The sequence below is a fragment of the Macadamia integrifolia genome, chromosome 4 (genome assembly GCF_013358625.1).
Source record: "Macadamia integrifolia cultivar HAES 741 chromosome 4, SCU_Mint_v3, whole genome shotgun sequence".
In the NCBI taxonomy this organism is placed as follows: domain Eukaryota; kingdom Viridiplantae; phylum Streptophyta; class Magnoliopsida; order Proteales; family Proteaceae; genus Macadamia; species Macadamia integrifolia.
This window is the reverse complement of record NC_056560.1, coordinates 20,166,935-20,184,824: the sequence shown is the minus strand read 5'-3', so window position 1 is coordinate 20,184,824 and position 17,890 is coordinate 20,166,935. Positions and strand designations below refer to the sequence as shown.

The 17,890-nt window shown below is 36.6% G+C and overlaps 2 protein-coding genes and 1 non-coding gene across 6 annotated transcripts in view; 2 read left to right on the top strand and 1 right to left on the bottom strand.

The window, feature by feature from the left end:
- LOC122077097 (AP-4 complex subunit mu) overlaps positions 1-2,208 on the top strand; it is a 21,731-nt gene extending 19,523 nt beyond the window's left edge. For all 4 annotated transcript variants that reach the window (XM_042642892.1, XM_042642891.1, XM_042642893.1 and 1 more), the window contains one exon: positions 1,981-2,208. In XM_042642892.1, the coding sequence (XP_042498826.1) occupies positions 1,981-2,079 (99 nt within the window). In that variant the 3' untranslated portion in view covers positions 2,080-2,208. The remainder of the gene's footprint in view (positions 1-1,980) is intronic.
- Positions 2,209-3,870: 1,662 nt separating this feature from the next.
- TRNAQ-CUG lies at positions 3,871-3,942 on the top strand. Its single transcript has one exon. It is a non-coding gene; the product is annotated as a tRNA-Gln (tRNA).
- Positions 3,943-5,615: 1,673 nt separating this feature from the next.
- LOC122077198 (IMPACT family member in pol 5'region) lies at positions 5,616-14,649 on the bottom strand (the record flags this gene model as incomplete). Its single annotated transcript, XM_042643059.1, is given in 6 exon segments — positions 5,616-6,185; positions 8,416-8,469; positions 9,047-9,152; positions 14,077-14,192; positions 14,344-14,385; positions 14,519-14,649. Coding segments are annotated over 6 exon segments (608 nt in total), but the record flags the coding sequence as incomplete, so codon positions are not given.
- Positions 14,650-17,890: the final 3,241 nt, after the last annotated feature.

The window sequence follows — 17,890 nt, the reverse complement described above, 5'->3', positions numbered from 1 at the left end:
GGGGGGGGGGGTGGAAGCATTCATCTCTCATCTTAACTAACAATCGATTTGCTTATTAAAAAATATTAAAAAAAATGATTGATTCATAGTTGTCAAGGCTTCGCCTAGGCGGCGACTAGGCATCCAGGCGGTTTGCCTGGGGCCTAAGCGACAATCGCCTTGTTACACTGCATGTCGCCTTGTGTTTTGACACATATTTATGCCAAATAACTTTTTTTTTTTATATTTGTTATTTCATTTACTTAAGATATTATTCATAAATAAGCAAATACCCTCTATTTGAATCCAATAAAAATAGTTTAAAAATCAAATTCTAAAAGGATAAAAGGTTTAACTCCCCAGTTCAAGAACAAAAACTGGATTTTGGTTATAGGGGCGATTTTCAACTTTTAAATGTTGGGGTTTTTCTCAATTATGAAAAATTTATAAATTCTATCATGTTAAAATAAAATAATATTTTGTTTTGATATCCATAAAATTATTTTTATTCAGGCAATTTTAACAGTATTCACGCACTTAAAAATAAGTTTGACCGGAGCATAACTTTGTCATTGCAACTCAAAGTTAAGTAATCTTAGACTTGTTAGAAAGCTGGTTTTATGTTATAACTAATACAAAAAGTCTCATGTAAAAATAAAATCATTTGACTAGTTAAACTTATTATAGAAAAAGAGCATTTCTCTAAATGTTGATTTTTTATAACTTAATATGACTTAATGTTAATTTTTTATGATTTGATGTGGCTAAATGTTGATTTTTAATGACTTGATGTGGCTTAATCTTGATTTTTTATTATACAAGGTATATATAACTTACTAAATAATGTTAGAAAATAGGAAAAATAAAAAATAACACTTGTTCGCCTTAAGGTGGCGCCTAAGCGTTTTGACAACCCTCCACCGTCTTGGTTCACCTTGGCGCCGTGACAACTATGGATTGATTTATAGTAATTTTTTACTGCTTGGATGATGGATTTACCTACTTCTTTCATCCGTTCAAATAAATATTGGAAGATTCCACATAATTAGGATCACTGTATCAGGCTGATTATTGGTATAATCAATGTTTTAGGTAGGATCCTTTTTAGTGTGGCACATGATGATAGAGCTCTGAACACTGATACACATGTCTTCAAGCCACAGTGAAATTTATGTCAAACAGATGGGTGGGCAGGCAACAGCAAGCAAATGAAGGAAGATCCAATTTCCCAAGGAAAGAGAAAATTGAGGACATAAACCCAAATACCTGTTCCAAGTGGCTAAGCAAAACAAGAAGATCTAGTAAATGAAAACTAAGCTCGAGTACCTTGAGAAATATATAGAAAAATTACTCAATGCTGAACCTTGGATGTATGTTTTGTTTAGTTGTCCGTTTTGGTCCCCTGATCGAAATGATATGTGCAGATATATTGGTCTTCAGAATTTCACTCAACTTTTGAGTCGTGTATAGAAGAAGGGGCTAGGATAGCAAACCTAGGCCCAAAAAACTGTAGCCGATTAGAAAAATTAGTGTGGGTTTCCATTTTGATCAAAATTCAAATTTCAACTAAAACTACAGAAATTTTCAGAAATCCCTGAAATATAAACAAGAAGATCCAGTACCTGCCATGCTTTGGGCTATTTGCTCTGAACCCTGAAATGTTTTGGGAGGGCCCAAATTGGCATGCGTATCTCTAGCTTTATTTTCTACAATTTTGGCATCAGGCCCTCCTTGTTGGAAATAAGGTACCTTTGAATCCTTGAAGATGCCTGTAGAAGAATTAGGAATTGAAATGAGATGGGAAGTGGGTGAACCCCAATGAGCATTTTTATTAATTTAATCAAGCTCGGTGCAAGACCAGGCCCACTTTCAATTACTGAGATTGCTAAATATCAATATTTACTAAGTATGCTTGATAATGTTACATAAACATTTCTGCAATTCATGTGTCAGCATCCCGCTATCAAGGTGCTCAGTTCATTTTTGTTTTCCCTTATGCAGGTAAGATACTTGCAGATAGCTAAGAAATCCAAGACCTACAATCCCTATCGATGGGTAAGATATGTCACACAGGCAAATTCCTATGTTGCTCGCATATGACAGCCTACACCCCCTTGGAAGACCCAGTCAGTTAAAAACATTTTGGTTATTGTTGTAATAGTTTCAATGTTTAATCAGATAACCTTATTTACCAACAGACTATATTTCCAGAGCATTAGTTCGATGTCATCATGATGTGCCGTGGATTAATATCCCTTCCCTTTTTCTTTTTTTTTTTCATTGGTAAGAATCTCCAATACAATTAGAAGAGGAGATCAGACCCTTGTTTGTGATGGTCATCACATTTGGTAGAGTCTTGGTCCAACCTTGGAGAAGTGGATTCTTGACCCTGGAATTTTAGGCTTTAAGCTTCTTTTCTGGTATAAATCTTTGCCCTCTCTTTGTGAAAAGTTCCTAGATGCATATGGAAAGGTTATAGTAAGTCAAAATTTCAGAGTATGAAAAAATATGTGCAAACAAAGTTAGAATTTACAGAAACAAGTTTCTTTGTGAAAAACTTTGGATAACAGGGCGGATTGAACTAATCTTGTGCTAATCTTCTCTTCTTCCCATTCCTTATATATCTTTGAAGTTTTGAAAAATTGTTTCTTTAGCTTCTGCTCTGCACTTTCAACTTCCCTTTCTTCTTCTCTTCAGGTAGTTTAGGGGTTTCTTTTGGTCGCTGTTCCTTGTTCATTTTACTGACTCTGCCGCTTCCGGAGAGCTCTTCCTCCTTTTTCTTTACTGATGTATCTATCCCTCTCTCTGATTTCCTTCCCTCGCTTTCATCCTCTCCCATCCCTAGATCGGTTTTGGACAGACCCTGAGTTTTTGGCTCCGAAATTTACATGGCTGCTCTACATTGGGAGAAAGAACTCTGGCTGTCCTGAATCCCCACACGAAGACACAATTGGGTGTGAAAATGCCTAATATGCACAGCTGTCTTTTCACGCCTGTCTGTTTATGGGCCTGGGGCAGGCAAAGTTCTCTTGTCCTTATTATTATACTACATGTATATATACACTAGAACCCTCCTTGGTCATGTGGCCTTTGTGCCACCTGACCAGGGGACAATGAGAGGTACACATGGGCATCAATAGGTCATGGGGGTCTTTGTATTTCAGTGTGGAGGTGTTATTTTGCCTCGTGTTTTTGGGTGTTAGTGTTGCAACTAGGGAGTGTTCTTTTGACTGTATGTTATATTAATAAAATATTACTGTAATGTTAATATAAATTGATGTTACACTAATCCTAATTAGCTAATTAAAAGTGATTTCATTATGCTAAATGATCAAATAAATGCATTATTGAATACTAATTAAACTAAGGTACAAAGAACGCTTTTGCTGCATAGCATCTCCCTATGTCTATATATAAGCATAGCATTTTGCTCGATTCTCACTCTCCATTTAACTTCCAAATGGGGGAAACATTAATCAGGTTCGTTTGTTGGATTTATTCTTTTCCTTCTTTTCATTTAATTTTAACCGGTGAACCTGGGTTTCTAATGTCTTTTGCAACCAAGGATTTAGTTCTGAGTATCGATATTAGTATCGGTGACAATATTAATTTGGATTGGATTGATATATTTCGGTCACTTTTTCCCTTGCTTTTGGAAAAAGTACATTTTCATACTATTTTATCCTTAAAATGATACAGATAACCAATCTGAATTGATATGTAGATCAATACCGATACTTGAAATCATGTCTGCAAGTGTTGATTGGGTTTTTTTCAATTTTCTCTCTCTCTCTCTCTCGATTAAGGAATTGAAGGTTTTGAAATTTGAAAGTGTGATGAATGATAATATTTTAAAGTTGAATATATTTCGTATGATATGTAACACCAAGCGGTTCCATGGTCTAGCGGTCAGGACATTAGACTCTGAATCTAGTAACCCGAGTTCAAATCTCGGTGGAACCTCCTTTTTGTGAATAGCTTTTGTAATATGTAAAACAACAGTTTACCATAGGTTTTTTTCTTTTCTTTTTTCCCTATGCTGTTTTATGTTCTAACTGAGAGCTAATTCTGATTTTTATTTCCATCTGAACAATTGGAAAGTATGATTTTTAGTTAAGAGTAGGAAGCTGAAAAAATGGTAATGAATAGATTTCTAGTTAAGCATATTGTACTGTAACTATTCAATGCTGGTTATCCAACCCAAGATGTTAATATTACAGAGAGCCAACTACATGACTCAATCGCACTATTTCTTGTTTCTTTTACATATTCAGGGAACTCAAATAGGGTTTTCACTTTCTTTTGGTTCTTTTGGGAATATAATTATTTTCTAGAGAGGAAGGATCACATCTTATGGACAATCTCTGCAGTTGTACAACTTGCATTTTCGGCCTCTTATCTTCCTTGGAAAGAATAAGGTAATATAGAAAGAATCCAGATAAGACTATGAAGCTAGTCTAAGTTATAGGTCTCAATTTGTGATTGTGGCTGAGTCCTATCACCATTGAGCACATTTAGTGTGTATTGCTTTAATGTTAAGGCAAACTCTTGATCTAGAAGATCCCCTATATGGAGGGTTTTTCTTTTTCCTTTTTCCTTTTTTTCACACCAGCCCAAAGTAAGGACAAGCCTTAGGTGGGGTGGGGGGATTACATCCAAGCGGAGACAGTATGACGATTCCTACTTGTGTCGGGGACAGTTAGATGGTACTCACCGAGCTTGCCTCTAATCTAAAAGCTAAATCCCAAATTTGCGAGAACTTTCTAGACTTGACAGTCCATGTACAGAGGTTTTTCTCATACCATTGGTGATACATGGAGGTGCAGAAAACGAGCTTACCATATGGTCGCAGCCAGATTTGTAGAAATAGAAGAAATAATCCAACTCCAATCCTTCTCAAAGCCATGGAAAGAGGAGGAAGAAAATGCAAAACCAAAAGAGATGGTCATTGTCTTCTTCCGCTGGGGATGTTTTGCCGAGAAAGATGTAGAAGAAGAATATGGGTCCCACTTCTGTTAATAAAAATACCAATCAATTAACACACCAAAATAAATAATAATAATAATAATATTTTAAAGTACAAAGGGACAAGGAGAGAGAAAAGTATTTTTTGAAGAATCAGAAAAGAAAGTTCAAGTAAATTAGTAATAGTGAATGCGGTTAGTATAGTTGTATAGGGAGTGATAGAAATTTTTCCATTGAGATTCTAAGATCAACTTGTCACATTGGAAAAGGACTTATCATTTGACAAATAGATCTCAAAATTAATCCACCTGTTGATCCACTTGTCAAGTTTAAATACCAATCATCTGATGGGAAGGCCAAGACAATCTATTGGTATTGAACCCGACGTAATACATAACTTCTTCAACGCATTCATTGAACATTCAGTTTTGGGATTTTCCCAAGAAAACAATCAGTACGGAAAGGGGAAAAATAAGGAGAGTTTTTCATCCCTATAAATAGACTGTGCAGGTGAGTTTTATCATGCATAGCGTGCCATGCAGTAAAAGGGTACGATCCCTTCCCCACCCTTACTGTACAAAGCCAAAAACACCCTTCCCCAGTCCAATCCAAAGGTCATATGTCATGGGTGAAGGAAAAATGAAGTTCAAATAAGAAAAGCACCACCACTCTTTAAAATTTGGGTTTTCTTTTTTTGGGAGGGTCGGGGTGGGAGAATCTAATTATATATAAAAAGTATATATACATCAACTTTTAACTGTTTTAACTGTGTCGGGCCAACCCCACTTTCTGGGCAATAATTTCATAATTCAGACCCCAATTAACTGTATTCAACATCACTTACCAACTTGATATAACCCCATCTGCATTCCAATCCACACACTGTCTTGCAATGGAAAATGATTTAAGCAACCAACTGAAGACTTTCTCATTATAGCAACCCCAAAACTTGTCCTACAGACTTGGCCCCACATGTACCAAATGAATTGAACAAAGCAAAGAAGAAAGCAATGAAATGGCTTTGGTAACTGTCCATGACAAAACACCAAAAATCACTGCGGATTGGATCTCTTTAATCTGCTTTAGCGCTTATAGAACACAATATCTCTGCTACAATTGTCTTTGATTGCTTCCTCCAGACTCTTCATCCGGTCATAATCAACTTTGAAAGTGATCATGGTAGTGCCATCTTTACCAGTATCATAATCCTGTTTAATATCCTCAACTTGAAAAGACTGTAACTGTTAAACACCAAGCAGCAGTTCAACGCAAACATAAGCTGAAAGAGAACCGTCAATATCATGGGAATTAAAATTGCAATTATTTCAGCATATGTTAAACATGAGTAATAGGCAGTAAATGATGGAAGCACAATCCAATTAGAAGATGTTACCTTCCTCATACTGTAAAAACCAATGCATAATGTCCACTTCTAATAACTTTACCAAGAAAAAATGACCATTTCTAACACATTATATCAGTTGAGCATCTGGCTATTGGGATGTCTTTTAGCACCAACACGCATCAAATTCCAAGGGTCACTCATTAGTTTAGCCCGAGTTATTATGATTTATGACCAATATCACATCTGCAAATTCTGGCATCGGATTGATATTTAAACTCCCAAACTTCCAAAAAGAGAACGTGTCTAAGACTATTCATTCATTATCTACAAAACCCACTTCTCAACATTAAATTTGAGTGATTCACAGAGAAAGCAAAATAAACCAAATGGATGGTGTTTCTGTAAATAAGGCAATTCAAGTATAACAAGCACTAAGGAAGCAAAATAAACCAAAATGGATAACATTTTTGTAAATCAGGTAATTTAACGTAAAATAATTCCATTTAATTCAGGCAGATGATTTTCATCAGAGATGGCAGAAAAAGACATTATATAAGCTAATAGCAAACTAAATAAGCATAGCCTATTGAGATTCCATCACAGCAGACCTGAACGTAATCAGGCTTGGAACTAAAATAGACTTGATGGGTGGACACACATTTGGATAAAAGGAGACTTGATGTTGGTGACTTAATCTAGAACTAGAATCACAAGTAATCATAATCCCAGGCAGGATCTGAAACTTTGGCTGAATAGAGAAGGTGCTCCAATAGGCTTGGTTCTAGATCTCAAACACTCTCTCACAGTAAACAAATAAAAGAAAAATAAGAAAAGAAAGAGAATTCGATGGAGGGTTGAGAAGGGGGAAGAAGAACTAGTGAATGGGTATCTCACCCTCAGGTTTAGGCATCTCACTCAAGTGCATCCCATAGCACAACAGCATAAACCATCTTTTTTTTTTTCATTCATAAATTCGTGTTCAATGTTGTAGCCCCTTACAAACTTATATAGAAGACTCAAAACTGACTCAAAACAGGACTCCCTAACTAAACTAACGAATTAAAAAATCTCAAAACAGAACTCTAACTAAACTAACGAATTAAATCTCGTTTTCCTATTTCTACCCAAATTTTAGGCCCATTAAAGTGGCCCATTACAAAGAAAACCCATGGGATCAAAGGCCCAACACATACATAACCCAACCTAAGGCTTATTTGCAATAAAATAAGCCCATTAAGTGACTTATCTGCATCATGACTGGTTGGTCAGGACTGGGAAGGTGGTCATCAGCGCTACGTGGGAGACTAATTCTGTCACAAACAATATGTTCATCCAATTCCTTGTCCAATGAATTAGTTAGGGATGGGGTCTAGAGGCAAATTTGTATCCAAGCCCTATTCTCCTGTTTACTCATTTTGTATCATAGCTAGTGTACTCTAGTATGAGTATCAATAAATTCTATCCATAATTTATCTTTACAAAACTGGCCTATTAACGTAGACACCGAACTTAGGTACAAGGTAAAACATGAGAGGAAAGGGAATAAATTTCTTTGCAAAAGGAACTCAGGTTTTACCACAATAACAGGATTTCCATTTACAGCCAAGTTACTTGAAAAGCAAATAGGTGCAATAAAGGTGGAAACTAGACACTATTGGAAATAGAAGATTTACCATGCAAGTTACATCTTTGTCACAACCCCCCAGCTGTATGTGTACTAGGTTGAAAACAAAATAATATCAAATGCAGTACTGTTCTGGAGAAATCTTGGGCTGTGATTGCTACTATTTGCCAAAGAAAACAGGTTTATCATCATTAATTTGACCCACATGGAAGGAAAAGAAAGGAAACAGGTTGATCATCATTAATTTGACCCACACTGAAGGAAAAAGATGGGATTTTGTTTACTAGGTCCTCTTAATCATGATGCAAACATCTTTTTCCCCAGCAGTAATCTAAAATCATTGGTTTAGAAATGATAAGGGGGCACATCCTACCAAATCTCAGGCCCCACAATGAAAATTTCTTGACAAGCGACTACCAAGATGTGTCCATATTGTCATATATTCAATTTTGTATGGGCCAAGGCCCAAGGATAATAAAACAAAACCACATACAACCCTCACCTGATGGTACACAACCCCAAATAGATCAAAGGGCACCTCAATACCAATAGGAACCTGCAGCGAAAAAAAAATTCATAAATATCAAAATAAAATTATGTACACCAGCAAAGCATCGTCTGGTTGTAACATTTTTTAGTATAATAAGTATGCATCTGGGGTTTGGCCTGGCTGGTGAGGCACCTAATGAAGAGAGTGACATGAACAGGGATCTTCAATACTTAATAGGCAGCCTAAAACAGCTTCATGTACTGACCATACCACCATCTCTCAAACAGCAAGTGGTCGGCATAACAGCAATTTACCAAGAGCCAAAGGAAACCTTATTTTATGGGGGACTTTGCAATGAAAATTTTGATATTTAAATTACTGGTTTTAAGTCAATTAAGTTGTGCACCATAAATTCACAATGATGATGTAACCACATCGCCAATATCATGGTTCTCCCACACAATGAATTCTAAGGGTCAGCTATGTCATCCCTCGACATAGCTGACGCACTTATTGCCTAGAAAAGAGATCTGAGAGAATTGTATAGAAAGCCTTTTCCCCAATTCAAAGTCTCAAAAATTTAGACATTAAACCACATGAAATAGCAAGCAAGCGGATATAAAACAGTAATAACGCATCTCACTTTTGATTTAACTTCACAAATTGAGGCACTTTTTAAGCAGTCCATGGCTGTTCCTCCGTAAGCCCTGACTAATCCTCCAGTGCCTAGTTTTATTCCTCCAAAATACCTGAAATTTAGATAACAAATGACAAAGTGAAGAAACAATATTATCCGTTGACCCATTTAGCAATAGTTAACCACCCAATATGGGAAGTGAAATTAATGATGCTTACCTTATTTCCTACATCACCATCATTGAATAGGATTTAAGTTGAAAATGATTTGATTGTTTTTTTAAGGAGGTTAGTTATATGGGTTAGCACAGAAATGTTGTTAAGCTTAATTGTTAATTTGCTTTCTGTTAGATCAAACACCAAGAAACACGAATAAAGAGAGACAATAGATCCGTACGACACAGAGATTTAACGAGGTTCACACACCAGGGTGGTGTGCTACGTCCTCGGGCGAAGAAGAAGATGATTCACTATGCAGAAGAAGGATTACACCCTAGCAGCGGCGAGGAAGAACTCGCCCTGAAACCCTAGCTTCGTGAAAACCCTAGAATACAATAACTTTCAACAAGCAACAGTACATTATATATATACTCCAAATAGCGGTTCGACCCATCGGGTCGCGGTCGATCCGGTCAAACCTACGCCCCCGCACCCCCATACGAGATAAGTGATGGGCTGATAGGCCCAAGCCCTCTGCTTCCATCACAGATCTCAGAAAATTCCCCATTCGGGTCGCCACCAAAATATGTCGGATCGGGTCAATCTTCAAAGAGGGTCAAGAATTCAAGACAAACTTAACACTTTCTTTGTTTCGTGTAGAGTTTTGAGCTATTTCCAGCAATACAGTTAACAAATGTCAGGGTCTTCGCTATCATATAAAAAGGATATGAATGCTTAAAAGAGGAATATGGATTCTTCTATGATGATGATCATCATTTTTATCTGTTCCTAAATTATGCCATGATATATCATGGTTTATCATAACCATCTGATATAGCTCCCTTGGATGCTCATGAAGGTGTGTCTCAAATACAAAAGAAGTGCAAGGTAACCAAATACCCCCAGGGGGAGGGGGAGGGGGAGAGGTAGACATGTAGGACAAACATAGGAAGCTGCCAAGGAGACTTGATATAAGACTTGGAATGTAAGTCTCAGTTATATCAGGTCAGCATCAAAGAAAACTGAAGAGTGAAGAAAAGGAATCAAGGATGCTAACAAAACAGAGTTCAGGATAAAATATTGGGTGTCAAAGAGAAAGAATAAAGGTAAAAGGTCAAGGGAAAATGAGGTTGGAAGTTGAAAACTACTAACAAATTAAAAAATTCAGCTACCATATGATATTCAAAGAGTGAAGCAAAGATTGGGTTGGATAAGAGAATAAGGTTCAGTAAATGATATTGATTTGCATGATCGAATGGACAAACACAGCATGGAACTAACTAAACATGTCAAAGACAAAATGGACTCCCACATGCAATATTAGCTTGATTTGCCAAATTAAACCACCATCATGCCAACAGAAACAGTAATATAAGAAACTATTCATATGAGAACTCAATTGAGAACTATAATATCTTCTCCACACGGTTACTCCTTGTAATATGAGAATCCAATTGAAATCTTTGATTGATCCAGCACTTTGGGATATGAGGAACTTTTTTGGCCATAGCAACAACCAGAGCATAACCATTTTTTTGTCCCACATAGAAACTTTAGCAACCCGTAAGTGTCCTTATCCATGCAATGGCTATGATCAAATATGAAATTAGGTATATTAGGCCAGAGGTGAAAAAAAACAAAGGAAGAAATGGGAGAATATCCTAGGACCAGGGTCTTGGTTGATAGGATTAGGCAGGGATAAAAATAGTAACTATCAAAGGTAAAAGACTATGATTTCAAGTAATGGCCTTACTCTACCATCTACCCTACAGGAAGAAAAAGAGGAGGGGGGGTGCCACTGCGCCAAAAGTAGCAACTAGCAAGCAAGTCCTTTCACCACTATTTGAGAAAGTTAATCGTAAAGTATGATTAGAGTACTGTTGCACTAACGTGCAGCAATAGAACTCCTGCACGTGCTAAGCAATCAAAATACTGTGAGGGCTTCCACAGATTAGGTATGGATAGAAGAGAGCAAATTTCAAAAGGAAAAAGATTAGGATTTCATACAAAAAAAGATGGTTGAAAATTGAAAAGTCGTCACTGGTTCAGGAATTCAGCAAGGTTTTTAACAGTAGACAATAGCTTTAGTTAAGGCCTTCACATTGACTCAAAGAACAAAGAAGGGATAGAAGCCCCATTTTTTTATTTTATAAAAATAATAAGTCATATTATGTCTTAGAAGGTGATGGCTTAAGGCAATAACTAGGACTCACATGTATACGAAGAAATGGGAGGCTTTAGGGGTAAATGATGTCCGAATATTCCCCCAACACCACCACTCAGTCCAATCATTGGTTGGTTGAACAATAGTAAATCAATAAGGAATAGAACATATGGACGTTGTTTTTCTGTAGGGAATAACTTGTCACCAAAGTAGTGAACAAACATGTTACTTTTTTTTGCCCCTTGTCATATGCCCAAAAATTATTTAATGTAGGGTTTTCAAAAAAGTTGAAAGTCACTTAATGAAGTCCTATTTGAAAAACCCTTTTTACCCATTCATTAAATAACTTTTACAAATAAAATAACATACATGGATCTGTGCTCAATAAAAATCCCACCTAAATGGGTCGGCTACATGGGCCCTTGCCCTCCAAACAGTTATATACGAGGTCATACTAGGATCAAGACCTAAACTATGCATGTCTTTTCTCATTATTCCTCATATGGTCATTTTAAGTCTGCCCCTAGCTCTTTTAGATCCTTGCATCTTAATCCAATCACTCCTCCTTATTGGTGCATCCCAAGGCCTTCGTTGAACATGACCATGCCACCTCAAATGACTTTCTCGAAGCTTGTCTAGATTTGAGGCAACTCTCAGATCAGCTCTAATATAGTCATTCCTTATTTTATCCTTCCTTGTTTTGCCGCACAGCCATCTCAGCATCTTCATCTCTGCTGTACTTAGCTTATCTATATTACGTTTCTTAACTACCCAACTTTCCGGCCACATATATCATAGTCGGTTTTACGGCTATCCTATAGAATTTTTCTTCAAGCATTACAATAATATGTCAGACATACAACACTCTGAACGCACGTCTCGACTTCATCTATCCCATTTTAATCCTCTGAGAAACATTATCCTCTATATCAATTTATTTATTTTTCTTCAAGCATTACAATAATAATCACTTGTGGTACCCTTCTATCTCTCAAGTTTCACTATTTCATCATCAATTTTAGTGCAACTAAAGTTACACACCATATACTCCATCTTCGTTCTACTTATCTTAAAACCTCTTGATTCCAATGTTGATCTCTATAACTCCCACATAGAATTAATCCCTATTAATGTCTCATCCACCAAAACAATATCGTAAGCAAAATACATATACCACGGAACCTTGTCTTGTATGTTCTTGGTTAAATCACCCATTATAAGCATAAACAAATAAAGGCTTAAAGTTTATCCTTGATGTAACCCAACTGTAAACGCGAATTCACTACCTTGATCTCCCACGGTTCTCACATTAATCACCACGCCCTCATAAATGTCTTTAATTAAACTCACATATTTATTCGACACCCTTCTATTCTCTAGTACATTCCAGATTTTCTCTGTAGGGATAATGTCAATACTTTTTTTTAGGTCAAGAAGGCCATATGAAGATCCTTCTTACAAATTATAAATCTTTCCATGAGTCTCCTGAGTAGGTAAATAGCTTTTGTCGTGGATCTACTTGGCACAAAACTACATTGGTTCTCCAAGATAGTAGTTTCTCTTTTTAGGAGAGCTTTAATAACCTTCTCTCATAATTTCCATAGTATGACTCATTAGTTTTATGCCTCTATAGTTAATTGCAACTCTGAAGATCACCTTTATTTTGGTAGATCGGAACTACAATGCTTTTCCTCCATTCATCTGTCATTTTTCCTATGCTCATAATCTTGTTTACAGCTTACTTAACCAAGATATCCCACAAAATTCTAAACTCTTCCACATTTCTATTGGAACCTCACCTGAGCCTAGTATATTGCCTACTTTCATTTTTCTTACGGCTTCTTAACTTCAGCCACTCCAACTTTTAGGAATAAAACAAAGGGCAAAAAAGAAAGGTTAAAATCTTGTTCTAACCAACCTTGGTTACAACAAAATTTTCTCTTTTTATCAATAATATAGAGAAATTACATATAAAAAGTAAAAGGGCAAGAAATTTCTGCTTGGTCGCATGGCCCCTACACCACTGGGAGGCAAAATGAGAACGCACATGGGGCCACACAACCTGGCAGCATTCTTTTTCCCGAAGTAAAAATAGGAGACCCCAGGAAATTTCTTACTTGTTCAGTCAATCTACCATCATAGATATTTGATATTCACACTCACATGATCCTCTGGTATAAATCTATCTACACAAAATTTACTAGTTTGAAGAAGTGTGAGGTCTAGCATTGAGGTTTGCCTCAAAGCAAGTGCCAGGGGAAATACCTCATCAAGACTCAAGCTTTAAGTGCTAAAGACATCACTTAACAGAAAAGAAGATGATTCAAAGTTATGCATTGATAACAAAGATCTCTAAAAGCCTAAATCAACCATGGATTCTATAGTCCAAAGAAGATCACCAATACAAGGAAATTATCCCCCTCAGAAATGACTGAAGCACACAGACAAGTAAATGGTTCAACCCTTATGAGAAGTTTTAGCTCCAAGTGCATCATTGTTGGTTATCATGGAAGGTTTATAGTCAGAAGTCATTTTACCATAAGGAAAGTGCATACAAGTAGAGACCATTTTTAATTCATGATTTAGCTTACCTACAAAATCAACAAATTTCTAGAGCAAACCATCATGATCTAGCATATCTATGCCACAAATGACTAGATTAAACCAATAGGAAAGCAAGGATCCCAATGAATTGCGGGGAAAAAAAAATTAACCTGATGACAACCACCATGACCCTGTCAATTCCCGATGAAACAATAGAGGAATAAATCGGCTTGCCAGCTGTACCGGAGGGTTCACCATCATCACTACTCCGAAATTGCTCTCCAATCTACAGAAAAAACAAGGAGAATTGCCCTAAAGAGAAAAATTTGAAAGCTAACTCCTCAGGAAAACTGGAGGCATATAATGAGCATACCCAATTCTGTAAGGACATGAAACAAACACATGGTGTGGAGCAGTAGCGTACGTAATAGCAATACCTTATAAGCCCAACAATTGTGAGTGGCTTTAGGATCCCGAACCTACACCATTCATCCATTCACACATACATTAATAACACCGTTATTTTTATCTATCTAAAAATCAAACAAGAGCCTCATGGAATTCGATTTATCAAACGGGTTCTATCAAAATAAACAGAAGAAGATGAAAGACCTGGGCGAGAAATGATTGAGCAGAGGGCTCGTCGGAAATGTGTCCAGCGATGGCTCTGAATTTGCTTTTTTTAATTTCGCGTTCGAAGGTGACTTTCTCACTGATGGTGATGAAGGAACCTGGGCTATTGTTGCTGCTGCTGCTGACCATGGTTTTTCTGGAAGTAGGGATGTGGAATAGAGAAGCAGGGAAACGAGGGTTTAGTTTCAAGAAGTAAGATGGGGTTACGATCACCGTCATTTAATAATTCGAACATGGAAGCTATAGAACGAAGCAAATGCTTTCAGCCTTTCAGGGAAGGAAGAAACATTTACTCCAGGCATGCTTCATCCATGAAAGATTGACATTGAAAGATAAGCATCAACTCGAGTCTCGATTCTCGAAACGAGCGGCTAAGCATCGTCTCCCTGCCTCACTTCTCGTTTTAACCGCAGGAGGACACGTGGTACGTCTTAAGGAAACTGTTGTTTTTTCTTTTTTTGGTGAAGGTCTTAAGGAAACTGTTGCGTAGGTGCGTTGAACGAAACTGTTGTGATTTTGGAGCGCCAGGGTTTGCTTTGATTTCTATTTCAATTTGTGATTGATTTTATTTAATTTTCCCTTTTATTAAATAGTTAATAGATTGATTTGATAAAGGTGGATGTGGTACCCGTATACGATAACTTAGCGCTTATTGTGTTTATCTGTCATTTCCACTTTGGAATGATTCACATATTCTTTTTTGTATGATATTTTATCCGGTGCCCCCTATGGTTGTTGTTCGCAAGTTTATCCATAGACTGATGACATACCTAATTCTCTCCCAAATAGATTTTTGACAAGAAATTGAAATTCTTTTGATTACATCACAGATGAACTATTTTTAGGGGGTAAGTAGGGTTGGGTGGTCAATTGAGGCGGTTTCGGGATGGGTCTGTATAACTGTACCAATACAGATACTAAAAGTGCCAATCCCAATATCATTCTATTTAGTTAACCGAACCAAACCTAAATCCTAGTCATGTTTATTATCAAGATGAGACGGCATCAGTTCTTAAACGGTTCCAAACACTATGAAAAAGGGAGAAGAACTTCAATGGTTCCTAATGAAATGACTCCATTTATTAGTTTTATGGATTTTTCATTATCAAAAGATCTAGAGAAAATTACACTCCCCTCCCCTGTGTGTTTCATGTATTACGTAATCCTTCCTTACGAAGTCTGAAATTACACTCCCTTCCCTTATAAGTTATACATTCTATCAACCGTACCCTGACCGTGAGTGAGGAACTGTTTAGTGTATTACAAAATTTTCATAAACCCCAAAATAACCTTAATCTATAGGAGATGGCGAATTTGCCCTCAACTTATTATCATCTTCTTCCTTGAGAAGACGATGGAGGATTTATACTTTAAACTTTTACTCTTCATTCCAATATGGTTCTGAACTCTGAAATTGATGATTATGAACTCTGAAATCTGAAATCGAGGATTTTGGCGATCAATGGTGGTTCATCTCGTTGGCGATCGAAGATATTACATCTCGTTGAAGATCAAACTTTGTTCATCAATGAAGATCGAAGTCTAAGGTTAGATTAAATCATATATTTGGGAGAGTTAGGGCTTTGGGAGAGATTAAAGTTATTTTGATCCAAAATTGACATCCCAAGAGATGGTGGTGAGACCATTAAGAGAAAAAGGGTCTTGTTTTATTTTTAACTAGAACTTACTGTTTTACTTATTAAATTAATTACGTCCTCAATGAAAGCAATTAAATTTTAAAAGTAAAATAGCTCTCAACTATTTCTGAATTTCTATTTCGCTGAATTAACTAATTTTTGAAATAAAAATCATTCCCTGAAATTTTAAAAGTAGAAATCACACCAAATCAACATATCCACGTGACTCCAACCTTCCGTTTTTTTTCTTTTTTCAGACTTGGAACCGTTGAGATTCAAATTAACACGGAAGGTGATCCGTTTTTTATTGTCAGCAACTTGTAGCTAAGAAACAATGAGTAGGGGAGTGGGGGACCGATCTGGACGACTTCTAGCGAGAGTGTACTGTACTCTGTAGCCTGTAGGTGAACGACGCCTGCAATTTTGTACATTTGGATCAGTTTTCCTTCGACTTCAACGACCGGGTGGGTGGGTGGGTGGCGCGTACTTGCAAATCTTGAATGCAAAACCAATTAGTTTTTGTCCGCATTGTACAAGTTGAACTAAAACTCGCAACGGATCGGCGTCGGTTTTGATTTTGATTTCGATTTCGATCACGAGCTCAATCCGATTTGAATTGGCCTAACCTTTCTGTAAGTATCAACGTGATTCAAATAATTAGAGCACCTATATATACCTTGCCGACTAGTTATCAACTCTGAATATCCAAGAAAAATGAAAAGCGCCCCTGAAAAAGAAGTGTGGATCAGATTCTAACGAATGGAATATATCACAGGACTGTTTTTTGTATGTATCAGGAAAAAGAAGTCTGATAGTGACTCAACAACTATGAAAACCCAATATAAATAAGGGGAAAAGAAAGCTACCTGATCATGCATCCTACACTCATATATAAGGTTACGTGAAAGATTGCTCTTCCCCATGGTTGATGCCTCCATGCACTCACTTATTGGTCGATGTGCGCTGATGTAGTAACCACATGACTGGATAGAGATCCATCACCTTATATATAAATTCCTACCAAAAAAATATCTAGTTTGTTATAAATGATCAAACCATCTTTAGGCTCTGTTTGTGAAAAAAGTTGAAAATATGAAAAAGGATGGGAACTTGTATTTATTCTACATAAATGATTACAAATATAGTATTTGCATAAGAAGAGTGAGAAGTTATCAAGTAAGTAAGGTCATTTAGTGCAATGATTGTTGTCTCTAGACGTGGTACTTAACTTTTCTTATCCCACTCACTTCCAAAATAAATTTGTAAGATTTTGTGTTAAAAGTAATTTCCTCTTCCAACATTCAGGCCAAGGGTTTAAATTTGGATGGGTCCTAATCGGTTCGTTAGGATCAAAACCATCCCAATTAGTTTCAAAATTCAAACCCATTACCATCTCAATAAACTTATGTATAGTGGCAATATCTTTAAGGCACCACGCCTCAATGGAAATTGGAAGTATGAAGAGATCATGTTGTCAATGGTATATATCTCTTTGTTGTTTTTGTCATATATGTTTTATGGATTGTTTTGATTAGGAAAAATCAAAAATCCACCACCACATGGTTTGACTCTATTGCAATAAGTGTCCATTTCCAAAATTTATTCAACACCGGCTAACGTAAAGATTATGGGATAAATTCTTTGTACATTCATCATCGTTCCACATATTTCTCAATTATTGATGAGATATATCATGTCCTCCTTCCCCCCCCCC